The 13,532-nt window shown below is 46.3% G+C and overlaps 1 protein-coding gene across 11 annotated transcripts in view; it reads right to left on the bottom strand.

Annotated features, from left to right (window-relative positions):
- Positions 1-1,083: 1,083 nt before the first annotated feature.
- Positions 1,084-13,532, bottom strand: part of PPFIA1 (PPFI scaffold protein A1) — an 83,913-nt gene continuing 71,464 nt past the window's right edge. For 7 of the 11 annotated variants that reach the window (XM_088789771.1, XM_074336869.2, XM_074336873.2 and 4 more), the window contains 7 exons: positions 10,211-10,386; positions 10,021-10,118; positions 8,173-8,348; positions 7,421-7,489; positions 6,384-6,549; positions 3,361-3,430; positions 1,084-2,470 (listed from right to left, as the gene is read on the bottom strand). In XM_088789771.1, coding sequence (XP_088645897.1) covers positions 3,372-3,430; positions 6,384-6,549; positions 7,421-7,489; positions 8,173-8,348; positions 10,021-10,118; positions 10,211-10,386 — 744 coding nt within the window. In that variant the 3' untranslated portion in view covers positions 1,084-2,470; positions 3,361-3,371. Of the gene's footprint in view, positions 2,471-3,360; positions 5,570-5,666; positions 6,550-7,420; positions 7,490-8,172; positions 8,349-10,020; positions 10,119-10,210; positions 10,387-13,532 lie in introns of all 11 variants that reach the window. The other 4 variants (XM_074336871.2, XM_074336875.2, XR_016018427.1 and 1 more) reach the window with 3 other exon arrangements.

Genomic DNA, 13,532 nt, shown 5'->3' with positions numbered 1-13,532 from the left:
GGTACCCAAGGCGTGACTGGGTTTGGTCAGGCATAAGAAAGCCAGGACGCCCTAGTGTTTTAAATCTCACACTTGTTAACCCCACGACCTAGGAAATGCAGAAAATAAGGCTACCCGTACATCAAATTGGAAGACCCGCGAGCACAGGTCCTAAACAGGAAAACGGTTACCTGGGAGCTAAGCCCTCACAGAAATGAGCTGGAATGTGTTAATCCACGGACAGAAAACACGCACCATTCAGGAGTCCGTCAGCCCTGGAGGGACACACAGAAAAATGAAAACCCAGGTGACTGCAGCAGAGCCACCCAACACGGCCTTGGTGGGGGGTGGGGATGTGTCAGCCACGGGCCTTGTGCGTCCCCAGACCTGATGACACTGTGTGGAGGGAGGGAAACACTACCCAGCAGGCTGAGGTTGGAGCTGCCACCCACTCGCGCGGGCTCCCCGGCCATGTCTGGGTGTGGCCCTGCCCACCTGCCTGAGCCACTTGGCATGTTTCCTCCCCTGTGCCAGCTGGGCTGCTACGTGACTCAGGGCTTGGTCTGAGCTATCAGAGAAGTAGCTCCCTGGTTCCCAGGGGCCATGAAAATGGGAGGACACATCTCGGGGTGCCGCCGTGTGATCACGTGGCGAGGACAGCAAGGAAGGAAGCTGAGAAACAGCACGTGCACGCAGCGCGTGCGCACGCTGACACACACACTCTGTCACTCCCCCTCACCCTCCTACTCCCCGCACCATTTGAGCCCGAGGTCAAGGGCCCCGTTTACATGAGCCTACACACTTCCACTTCTGCTTGACGGTCAGTTGCCTCCTGGGCCTCTGGTTCTCTCAGGGCCCGGTTCCCCGTAGGTGTCGATGAGGCAGAGTGTCTGGGCCTCCAGAACCAAGGGCAGGAACCACCTGGGCCTCCTCTGAATGACACCCAAGCCTACACTTCCATCCTCCAGATTCTTTATTGTCTCAGTTGACTTCTAGGACAGAATATCCACCTTATGACACTGCTGCCACCGTGGGCCTAGAGCCCGACCCAGAGCAGCAGCAGGAAACTTGCAATGGGCTACAGCTTACTTTCAGGTTCATTACTGGCAGTGGGAAATGCTTCAGCACTTTATTGAGAGAAAGCAATAAATAACACTGTGATAAAAAGAGTTCAAAAGTAGACTGTACATACTTTGTTACATAATCAGGAAATTCACAAAAGATTAATAGAAAAACAGAACGGAAACAGTGACTGGTACAAATCCAAAGCAGAAACCAAATGTAAGGACATGCCATCCACCTGTGCACCGGCTGCATAATAAATAACGCTCCTTGATCTGAACACATTTCCTGCTGGCTTTTTAATATGCCATTTACAAAGTAAAAGTTACGGCGGCTACTCAGACAATCCAAAATGGCTATATCATCAAAATCTAAAAATGTAAGACTAGGTCCATTCTTTAAACATGTTTACAAACAAATGTAAAAAGATGATTTACCTAAGAAAAATAAGGCCTTTGTTAGAGTCGCACTACATAATTTTCAGGATCCCTCGCTGCCGTCTCCTCTGCACCACCGGCTTTGCGATGAGAGCACGGCGCCCGTGATTGGTCCTCTGAGTGGTTGTGTGGGCGCCCTGCCACCCTGGTTCCCAGGGGAGAGCGCGGGAAGCCGGCCCCAGGCCCCTCACCCGAGTCTTTCTCTTCTGGCTGAGAACGGTCCCCAGCGCATGGCTTCTGTCAGTCACTGCAGACAAGCGAAGCCCGCAGAGTCAAGGCTGTGAAAGTGTGACAGGTCCTAAGAAATTGTCTAGTGTTCTGCTAATCCTTTCAGTCCGAGTTTTATCAGCAGCTCATAGCTAACACCAGGTACTTTTAATCTGTTCACATCGCAGAACAAAGCATTTCGTGCTAGAAAAAGTACTGTAAGGTTAGTCATTAAAATACAACAATATTGCCTGACATCAGGTCTGCTTATTTCAAAGTGATTGTAGTGAGCTCGGGAACGTTCGTCAAGGATGATCGCTGTGTCTCGATGATTTCACAAACGCAGTAAAATCCTTTTCTCTGTCGTGGTTTATTATTACAAAATTAAACAATGATAATTACAAGAAATGCATAATTTACAAAAGCCCTATATCTGTTCATAAGATTTATACATACAAGCATTACAGTACATTCATTTCAAAGACTAAAATTAGATAAAGAACATGAATTGATTTGAAAGGATATTTATAGCCTGGATATACATGAAAAAGTAAGTAACTATATAAATGAAGGCATAAGTTTACATAAATATAAGAAACATTAAATTCTAAAATATTTTCTCTATGGTATTCATGAATTTTTCACTAATTAAAAACTCTGTAATAAAATATCTCAGGGTCCATATAACAAGTATTAACAGATTAAGGATTCCATTGAATTCTAAAATGCAGTCTTTGCTGGATTCAAAACGCTGCAGAGTCACCGGTAGAAGTAGTGTGGATAAACTGGAAAATAAAAACAGACAAAAAGCAGGTTTGAGCGTCGCCACACCGGGACGGGCTGCCCGCTCCGGTGCCCCCCCACCCCATCGCGGGCACCCACGCCTCCCTGACACCTCGATTCAGCCCCTTTGAGAATTTAGAATAAACATCAAGGACTACACATATCGAGGAGAGAATGCCTTCACTGACTTCCATTTGGCCTATGTCTAAAAGTCAATTAAAAAAAAGACAAAACCAATCAAAGATTCCAGCTGAGGTCTGAAAGCAGAGCAGAGCAGAACAGGGCCCCTCCCCCAGGGCCCCACACCACTACCTCCATGGGGGGCGGGGTCCCTCAGGCACTGATCCCTGGGGTGGCAATGCAGTTTTGTTTTGAAAAGCCAATCTCTAAGTGGAAAGGTTATTAGTGTCACACGACGGTAGAGTCGCATGGAACTCATACTTGGGGGCTTCTCTCACTCCAGAACGTGTTTACACAAAGCGAGCTCGCACCGCCCACTCGGGAATCACACGGATGCCCCTCCAGGTGTCAGAGCGGGGGGCTTGCCAGGTGCTCTCAACTCCGGGGGCAGCTGGCTCAGGGCTGAGTTCATGTTCTCTTCTGCCCAGTTCTGCTTTCCTGCCTCCCCACCCCCAAAAGAACATTGACAGACACTTCAAATGAGGCGGCAGTTTTAGGTTTAAGGACAAAGTGGAAATCCATGTTTTCTCCTTAAATACCAGGACACACTAACGTCTGTAGGACAAATTGGAAGCATCCAGCATGCCAAAATCCCCCTAACAGGTGCGGAAAGGCTGGTGTGTCTGCACTTTTTAAGCCCCTGCACTAGCTAGAGCGGGCTCCCGGCCCGAGCACATGTGCACACACCAGGGACCGCCATCGTCCTACTCACCACAGGAGGCCTCAGCAGGAGTAAGTCCTGACTGTAGCAGAATCCAACCTCTGCGTTCCTGACACGTTGCCTGTTCCGACAACCAGGAGAGGCGTGCAAACACAGCATGCAGTTAGTCTTGGAAGTCACACCAGGGCACAGGCACACACACACATTTTCACACCTACAACAGCTCCTACTGAGGGCTCCAAGGGAAACTTCTAGAGTGGGACTGGGTGAGCCAGACGGAGAATCGAAGTGGCACCAAGTGGGGTTTCACCCAGTGTCTCTTCATCTCCCAACAGCCCTGGGAGTCACGGGAAGTTCATTCCAAAACAGCAGCGACACATCAGATGATATAAAATCAATTTCGTGACGTCCATGTACACACACGACGCCTGCTCAATGTGATAAACTCTAGATGAACAGAGCAACTGGACTACTTCCCTGTCAGCCTGAAATACTGTACCTGCAGGAATGGCCTCATGGGAAACCCAGCAGTAACGCGAGCCGGCCCAGCCCACTGAGGGCGAGGGCGAGACTTCAGCAGGCGTGTGGCTTGAGGGAAGGGGAGGACACCTCACGGCAGGTAAGAGACCCCAGGGCGTGGTTTCAGGGGTGGCCAGAGGACAATGATTTGTCGAAGAAAACCGAAGCCCAACCTCAGTTTCTCCCGGGAACAATGTTCACCACTGATTTTCTCTGGTTAAGCAATACAGCGCATGGCCCAACAGATAAGCCCCCATTCCTCGCTGCGAACTGGACTAAGACACTTTAAGAAAATCTGTAGCAGATATTCGCTGTTCCCAGTTACACATTTTCTGGTTTCCACCAGGAACACATTTTATTAATATTCTGCCGTGGTTCCAGAAAGGATGTTAAGACAGCTGGTGCTGCCGGAGAGAAAGGGGAAGCTTTATAAATCTTTCTGATTCTGAGAGCCCAGGAAACCTGCTGCAAGTGACCTCACACTCCCTTATTCAAAAAGCCATTAAAATAATCAAGTTTTACCAGGTTTATGCCTTAGCTATCATACAGGGGAAGTTACCTTCTATGTAACATGCTCCCCATGCCCTTTTCTAGCATTAGTTTTAATTTATCTAAATTCTAATCTCAATATTCTGCTAACATTTAACAGGAAAATGTGATTTGTAATGACGAAAATAGGAATGAAGCTATGAGGAAATAAGAAAGCACTCTGATTATTTAATAATTCAAAGGCCAAATTACAGTTAAAATTTATAAGAAATTATCTGCATGCTTCTTAAAAGAAAAATGCTACTTTTAAAAAGTTACTGGCTTTTCCTCCCATTGGGCATATTATTAAACTCTGGCAGGCAGATGTGGCTTTTTAATAAAAGTGCTGCCTTGTAAGCCATTTTCATTAGGTATTCAGCTTAGCAAAGGCTTTGTATAAATGACTGTCTCTGATTTTTACACAGACAAGTGAGAGCTAAACTTATAAACCTGCTTATGGGGAGGGCTAATAACTGGAAAGCTAGTAAAACCACCACAGTGCATTGGAAAACCGCTCCCGTTCCTAGAGCGCACCCGACTGTGCCAGAAGAGAAGGAAGTCATCTGTAACTGCAGGGCGGCTCCAGCGGGCCGGCCCAGCTGACACGCACAAGGACGCGCGGCAAGCGACACTTTGTGAGTCAGCTTGTGGGACCGAGTCCTGGACCAGCAGCAGCAGCAGCAAAGGAGGAAACCAGGGTGACGGTGGAACAGCCAGGAGCTGAGGCGTAGCGCTCAAGGGCGGCACCTCCTCAGTGGGGACGCTCACAGCCAGGGGCCCGGCAGTAACGCAGGGCAGACTCTAAGGAGAATGTACGCAAAGCACCGTGTTGTCAAGGGAGGGTCACAGGCGCAATGTGAAACCGCCACGGCAGAGCTGCCAGAGCCGACAGGACCGGCTGCCCTGCAGTGAGGACTCCCAGCGTTGCCTCCTTGCTTCTCTCCATCCCTTTGTGACACAGAGGGACAAGGACAAATCACAGCAGGGACAGAGGGAAGAAAGGAAAGGCGGAGCTCACAGAGGTAGCAACCATGTCATTTAAAATGGACTGAGTCACCTTTCCAGTGTGGAGAGCGGTCCTGGGGCTAAGTACGCAGTGTGAAAGCTACTGCACTGGTGGAAGCTTCTCGTGCCGCCTGGTGCGCGCACACACACACCCACTCACACACACACCCACCTGGCACACGCACACCCACCTGGCACACGCACACACCTGGCACACGCACACTCACACATACCACACACACGCACTCACACACAGCACACGCATACACACACTCACACACACACACACTCACACACACCCCCACCTGGCACACGCACACCCACCTGGCACACGCACACACACCTGGCACACGCACACACCTGGCACACGCACACTCACACATACCACACACACGCACTCACACACAGCACACGCATACACACACTCACACACACCCCCACTCACACACACCCCCACCTGGCACACGCATACCCACCTGGCACACGCACACCCACCTGGCACACACACACACACACCTGGCACACGCACATACCTGGCACACGCACACTCACACATACCACACACACGCACTCACACAGCACACGCATACACACACTCACACACACACCCACTCACACACACACACAGCACACGCATACACACACACACACCACACATACACACACACCACACACACCACAGACACACACACCGCACGTACACACACACCACACACACACACACATACCCTTACAAGTTGGAGGTCAATCCAACACTCTGAGAACACGCAGTGCTTACCTTCACTAGCTGGAAGAATAGGCATATTCAACCAGACAAGAACTTAAAAAAAAAAAATCTGTATTATCGTTAATCTTTTATCAACAGATGTTAGGACTGATTTTAAAACATGGAAACCTGGGCATGCGCAGTCCTCAGCTGCCTCTAACCTATTAAACCGGCCATTCTAGACGAGCACCACCGTGCCAGCCAAAACGCTGCTCGTGCTGCCTACAGGCGGCGGGCTGGCCTGGCCGTCACGTACCATCCAGCTGCATCTTCTTTGGCTGCATAGGGGGTGAGGACAGAGAGGAGGTGACCCGGAAGTTTGCGGGGAGAGTCTCTGCTGACCCGGCAGCTAAACCACGAACGTCCTTTGGTCTAAATTTTTTTCTCCAAGAAGGTGCTCTCCTAAAGCTTTTATCATCATCCTGGTAAGTTAAAGGGCAGAAAACAAAACTGATTTTAAAATAAAGGACAAAAACATAAAATTACCAGCCCTTCAACATTTCTTTTGAACTTGTCACTGCATTTCTGTTCACCTGTATCCAGCCCTGTTCTTGACAACCGTGTGATTTATGACCAAACCGGGAGCTTCTGAGAGTGCAGGGAGGCCTGGCAACACTTATGCTGGGATGTGTCTGGGCAAACAGGGTGGTCCTGGGCAAGGGGGGGTGTGCTCCGCCTCTCACCGTGCTCCACTTCTCACCTTGCAAACACCACCTTCTTACTGTATAATGTTTTTTATTTGTACTAAAAACCGTTTCAAGCTGTCAATAATTCCATCTTACGCTGAGCTAAAGCCAGCAAGTGCCTCTGTAGGGAACCTATTCTTTGTCCAACTCAGCTTTTCTAAGATCCAATCAAGAGAATAATGAATGACAGTGTGGGAATAAATGAGTCGTGGTTTTGTACAAGAGGACGTAACATTTTGTGCTTTTGAATATGCTTCTGAAACATTCCCCCAAAGCACCGGGCTCTGGGTGGGGAAAGACACCCAGGTGTCCCCAAAACAACTAACAGACAGACTCCATTCCTAGGCTGCAACCAGTGTTTCGTGATGTGGAAAACACTTCTGAGGGGTATCAAAAATGACAACGGCAACAACAAAAACCCCTATCTTATTGAAAATATTAGTTTCTTAATAGATGACTTGCTAATAAAATGTAAGAGCGATGTATAACTTGTAATGTAAAATTATTTCCACATTTAGAAGAGGTACCTGACTAAACAGTTCATACAAGTGTGACAAAATAATTCACATTTAAGGGAAATTTCAGAATCGTTAGGCTGAAAGCTTACTTCATCGAACCGTCTGTCAGTTCCCATGACCAAAAGGTTGTTAAACTCTCTTTCCAAGACAGCACGAGCCTGAAATGAGAACAGAACAACAGGCTGACATTTTCATCACTCTAATCTGAAGGCTGTCAGCACATCACAACTGTTCCTCAAACCAACTTTTAAAAACCTGTTTGAAAGGCGATGAGAGCCTTGAACCACGACTGTTCTAAATCCAGAAAAGTGGAGTCTGTGGATGCGCTTCTGTGAACAGGGATCCACAGTCTCTTGGAAATTAAACTCTGTGCTGTGTGGGCTGGTGCATGTGGGAAGGTCAGGGGTACTGGCGAAAGATACACCCTCTTCTGTCACATGAAACATTTCCTGATCCTCTAATAAGCCCATGAATCAAAAAGAGGTACACAGGGCAATTACCCACTGACACACAACTAATAGCCTCCACCTGGCATACCTACGAACATTTCTCTTTCCACATAAGAATTAAATATGTCACTCGTATGAGCATACGCACTTGAAGCTCCCCCTTATTTTATTGAAGACTCTCAGGCTTGTGATAGAAAATGGAAAGAGGACAGGCCGAAGTACTGAAGAACGAAGCGCTGCTGACTGGAACTGTGATTACGGATTCAGTGTGGAGACAGACTGCTGGTTGTCTGAGCTTCCGTACGCCTGGTCTCCATTCGGACACTGGCTCAGTGTCTCAGCAGGAGAACCGCCTGAGCGCGGGCGGTGAAGGCCCGGCGGCTCGGTGTTACCTGTGTGTTCTGCGTGGGAATCTGTAACAGCAGGGCCAGCGCGCTGAAGTCGAAGGTCTCATCTAAGGCCAGCAGGGCGCCATGCACGCCGCTCTCCAGCAGGTTGTTCGCGTACTCTTTAAGGCCAATCGACAGGATCCAGCGAATCACTCGATCGTTGCTCCAAACAAGCACATCTGCAGGTGAGTAAGAACAATGGTAAACGTGGCTCTGGAAAGCTGCCTTCATCACGCACGTGCTGTGACAAGGGCCAAGGGTCCTACACGGTCCTGGCCCTTCAGTTCCCGACAAGACAGGCTCCACGGGAGCTGGGGCACAGTGCTGCGCTTAGACATGGACGCCTCGGCCCTTGTCTAGTCTTGGAAACCTTCCACTAGGACTCGTTCTTCTAGTGAACCCGAAAGGAATAGAGTTATGTCCATTCGGTGTCTAGAGAGCAGGCAATGAGAAGGATGCAGGGCCGGAAAGCAGCAGCGCAGACAGGGATGGGAATGCACGCCAGGTGCCCACACAGACTTCAGAGCACTGGAAACACTTGCTTCCCACCACGGGGTGGGCACCAACTCGGGCACCTTGCACCATTCAATGCAAACCTCTCCCTTAGAGTCCTGAAGCCTTTGTTGTCGTCTCATTGTAAACAGAGAGACACTTAAAGATATTCTCAGCATACCAGAGACTTTGGGGGAAGAGCTTGTATTACGCAAAGCAGTGAACGATTACGTTTGCTCTAGAAGAGATCTGAAAATAGTCTCTTTGTAAAATACGGACAGATGATCACCAATTACTTTCAAAGGCAGCTTTTGTCAACTTTAAAGATTTAAAATGGACACAGAAAACAAATGAGAGTTTTACAAATTTCATTTCCAATATCCTTTTCTGGATAAAGGGTGTGCACGCACACACACATGCACAGTAAGCGCTGGCCATCGGTTTTCCTCGTGACTCACAGTAACTCAAGTCTGACTAGACTATCCTTCCAATGGGCCATTGCCCCGACCACATTTTCATATTCCATTCCTTTCTTAGGAAGAACTGGGGGTGAAAGCGGCACTCACAGGCTTGTGGTAAGAATTAAATGAATCCACCTATGAAAGTTCTTGGAGTTGTTCAGTAAGTTCTTTCTCTTATTATCACAGTTAGTAGTGGTACCTTATCACCACTGCTAGTGATTTCTGTATGTTCTGAGCATTCTGAGAGATCTGACGTCGAGCTCAATCGCCAGCACCTCACTTCAAAGCACACTGCTGTCCCCGATCAGTCAGAGGCGCTGCGAGAGGCTCCCCGTCGGAGAAGAGCAGCCTTGTCTCGGGCTGAACACCCAGGCCCTCTGACACGCCCGCCCGCTTTCTAACTGAAAGGCCTCTGCCTTCTTCCTGCTGCAAGGAGCTCCCACTCCATCTCAAGGCCCAGCTGACATGTAAACCCTGGGAGCAGAAGCAGCGTTGTCAGTCTGTGCTTCTGAAGTCCTTGCACGAACGGCCAGAGCCTTCCTCCTCACACTTCAACTGAGTAGCCGCAGCAGGGCCTGTTCGTCCGTGTGCGTGGCAGCACTGTCAGGGACAGGCCCATGTTCTCACAACAGGAAATCACTGACGTTGTCGGGAAATGCTCACCTGGACACGGTCAGCCTACACACTGATGGGAACACGAGAAAACAGGCAGAAGCTCTGGCCACACGGGAAGAGCTGAGCAGCACTCCCTCTACCCGGGATCCCCCCTCCGTGATCACGGCAGACTCGTCTTCTCCACTTAAAGGCTTTCCTCGTTTTTAAAAACTAGGAAATCACTGAAGCTGTGAATATACTGGGAAGCAGACATATGCTGAAGCAATAAACATCATGTACTAGCCTTTTATTTCATTTTGGCTTTCTTCTCTTCTTCTTTCCAGTTCTTTTCTATCATAATTTAACCTTCTCAGGCACATAATTCCGCACTGGAAACTGTTTCTATTTCCAAAAGAAAAAAAAAAAAAAAATCAGAGATGGCAACAGGCACAGGTCTCTCCGCCAACTAGTAAGGAGTGCTCGCAGTGCTTTACCTGTGAAAACTGTCCACCATCTTCAGCTGCCCTCGCAGGTCTTTCTTCGTCAGGTGGTCCAGCATGCGGGCGTCCACCAGACACTCCATGAAGTAGCTGCGGTACTGCGGGAGCCCCAGGCTGGGCAGCCACTCGTTGCCGATCCACTCGTGGTTCATGTCCCCGTAGGCCAGCGTCTGCTCGCAGTAATGAAGCATCATCAGTGCAGAGAACACTTGTGGAAGAGGTCACAAGAGCAGTTTAAATAATCTCTAACTGGAATTCAAATCTATTACATATTTTCAAAGGCTAAACTAACTAATGGCAACACTGTTCATTACAATTTCAAAATAACCTGCTCTTATTAACTACCTTTGAAATGTGCTAGTAAAATTGTATGCAAAAGGAATTATACTCTTAAAAACCTGTGACTGGTTGTTTATAAATTTAACCTATTAACCAAACCACAATAAAACTGTAACTGACTACACATTATCTTTCTGCAATAGTTTTATGTATAATAACATAACACCAAAGAATGACCACGGCTCATGAACAAGTTTGAAGGATCAATCTAATGCTACTTATTAAAATGTCTCTGGCTGGTTTTAACTTTACTTTTAATACTTCATTTTCCAAATTTCCTTAATAAAACGTGTTAATTCCAAAATCAGTTAAACTGAATTAAAAAATAGTTTTAAAAGAAGAGATAAACAACAACTGATGGGACTGAAAAGAGAAACAGAGAGACGCACAACTGGTCAGAAGACCTCAACCCTCCTCTCTCAGTAAGTCAACCATGGATGGAACAAGGAAGCCCAAATAAACAACCTCAGAAGGGGTGGGAGCCCTAAACAACACTGTCAACCAACCTGACTTGACATTTTATAGATCACTCTACTCCATAATAGCAGAATACATTCTTTTCAAGTACGCATGGAACATTCTCCACGATAGACAAATCTCAACATACATCGAGAGGCTGAAATCATACAAATTATGTTCTTTTATCTCAAAGAATTAAATTAGAAATCAATAATAAAAAGGTATCTGGAAAACTGCTAAATATTTGGAACTCGGCATACTTCTAATAACCCATGTGTCAAAGAAGAAATTACAAGGGAAATGAGAAAATATTTCTAATTGAATGAGTGAAACACAATATATTCAAAAATTGTGGGACGCAGCTAAAGCAGTGTCTTGAGTGAAACTTATAGTATTATATAATATTAGATGCTTATGTTATAAATGGAGAAAGGTCACAAATCAAGACTTTATCATTCTATGTTAAAAAACTTGAAAAAGAAGAGCAAATGAAATCTACAGCAAGGAGAAGAAAGAAAATAAAAGAGCAGAAACCAATGAAACAGAAACCGGAAAAACAACAGAAAATAAAATAATGAAACTAAAACCTGATTCATCAATAAAATTGACTAACCCCTCACCAAAGTAATCCAGAAAAAAAAGACGTTACCAATATCAAGAATGAAAGAGGGGGCATAAATACCGATCCTACAGACATTGAAAGGCTAATAAGGGAAAACTGTGGACAACTGCTAAGCAACTTAAATAAAATGGGCATATTTCTTGAAAGACATTGTCTACAAAAGCCACTCAGTAAGAAACTGATAACCTGTATCTACTAGAATTCTAATTTATACTTATAAAACTTCTCACACATAAAATCATACTAAATGGCTTTACTGGTGAATCCTACCAAACGTTTATGAAAAAAAAAAAAGCAATTCTACACAAACTATTCCAAAACAGTGAAGAAGAAATGCCTAAATCATTCTATAAGGCCAGCATCAGTCTGATAACAAACTAGACAAACGTGTTACAAGAAAACTACAGACCAATATCCCTCATAGACACAGATGCAAAATTCCTTACAAAACATTAGCAAATCAAATCAGTAATATATTAAAGGGATAAGATGTCATGACAAGTAGCGTTTCTCTCAGGAACGAACGTAAAGTTGGGTCAACATTTGAGAAAAAAAATCCATGAAATTCACCATATCAACGGATTGAAAAGAAAAACCACGATATCATCTCAAAATATGAGGAAAAGGCATTTGACAAAATTCATCATTCATTTACGGAAATCTCAGTATTTTTGGAATGGAAGAAAACTGCCTCAATCTGATAAAGGGCATCTACAAACAACGGAATGCTGACACCATCTGTAATGGCGAAAGACTAGGTATTTCTCCCTAAGCTCAGGAGCAAAGTAAGGATGTCTGCTCTCAGCACTTTTACTCAGCAATACTGGAGCTCCTGGCCACTGTAGTAATAAGGCAAGAAAAATAAATCAAAAGCATATGAATTGGTAAAGAAAAAAACTGTGCTTATTTGCGGATGACCAGATGATCAATGTAGAAAGTGCATCTACAGAACAGCTGTCAGAACTAAAGTGAATTTAGTCAAGTTGCAGGGTATAAGGTCAATATATTAAAAGGAACTGTATTTCCAAATACTAGAAATGAACTGGAAATTGAAATTTTAAAAATACCATTTACAATGTCATCAAAAACTCTGAAACCCTTAGGGTTAAATCTAACAGAATACATGCAAGCTGTGTACAATGAAACAGAAATAAGCACATTATATGTATAAACATACATATCAAAGAAAGGGAAGATGACGAAGCCACGTTCACAGGAATTCTGTCCACTATGGAGTCCTTGGGAACAGGAACTCTCACCTACCACCATGTTGTGTTGAAAATACGGCCTCGAATCTAATTTATTATTTATACCAACCAAGCTGGAAGGAACGGCTCAAACGCCAACAAAAGTGCTCAGATTCTAATGGGGGGAAAAAAAGTTTCACTATTTGCTCTAAACAACCATGACTGAGAAAAACAGCAAGCTTTTTGGGGGCTTCACCACAGTATCATGTTTTTTCACTCTTGCAAACCTTACTCTCATCTTGCAGGCCTGCCACCCACAGCATGACTGTCTGCTGTTGTCTAAACACGTATTTCCAGGGAAGCAGGACCCTCCTCATTTTTGTTTCCTCACTGTCTGCTCTACTCACGCGTCTTCAACGGTCAGTAACGTGAGCTCCTGGGAGGGCCAGGCCCACCAATCCCAGGGAGAACCACGTCTCCTCGGCGGCCATGACAGCCTTCTGGAAAGAGCGCGTGCCAGGGCTCTCATGGGCTACAAGGGGCAGCCACGGCACAGGCTCTGTAAACGACTACAAGTACAACTCCGTGTTCTGAACTCTACAGTGTGATACGGCAGACACTGGCTGCTCTGTTCAGCCCGGTGTTTCTGCAAGCGGCAGTCTCGCACAGAGAGCGAGCGTGCTGGCGCTACGCGCTCAGTGGAAGCCCC

The sequence above is a fragment of the Rhinolophus sinicus genome, chromosome 14 (assembly GCF_057876585.1).
Source record: "Rhinolophus sinicus isolate RSI-liver-muscle chromosome 14, RSI-T2T, whole genome shotgun sequence".
Taxonomy (NCBI): domain Eukaryota; kingdom Metazoa; phylum Chordata; class Mammalia; order Chiroptera; family Rhinolophidae; genus Rhinolophus; species Rhinolophus sinicus.
The sequence above is the reverse complement of the archived record's forward strand: the minus strand, read 5'-3'. Positions and strand labels throughout refer to the sequence as shown.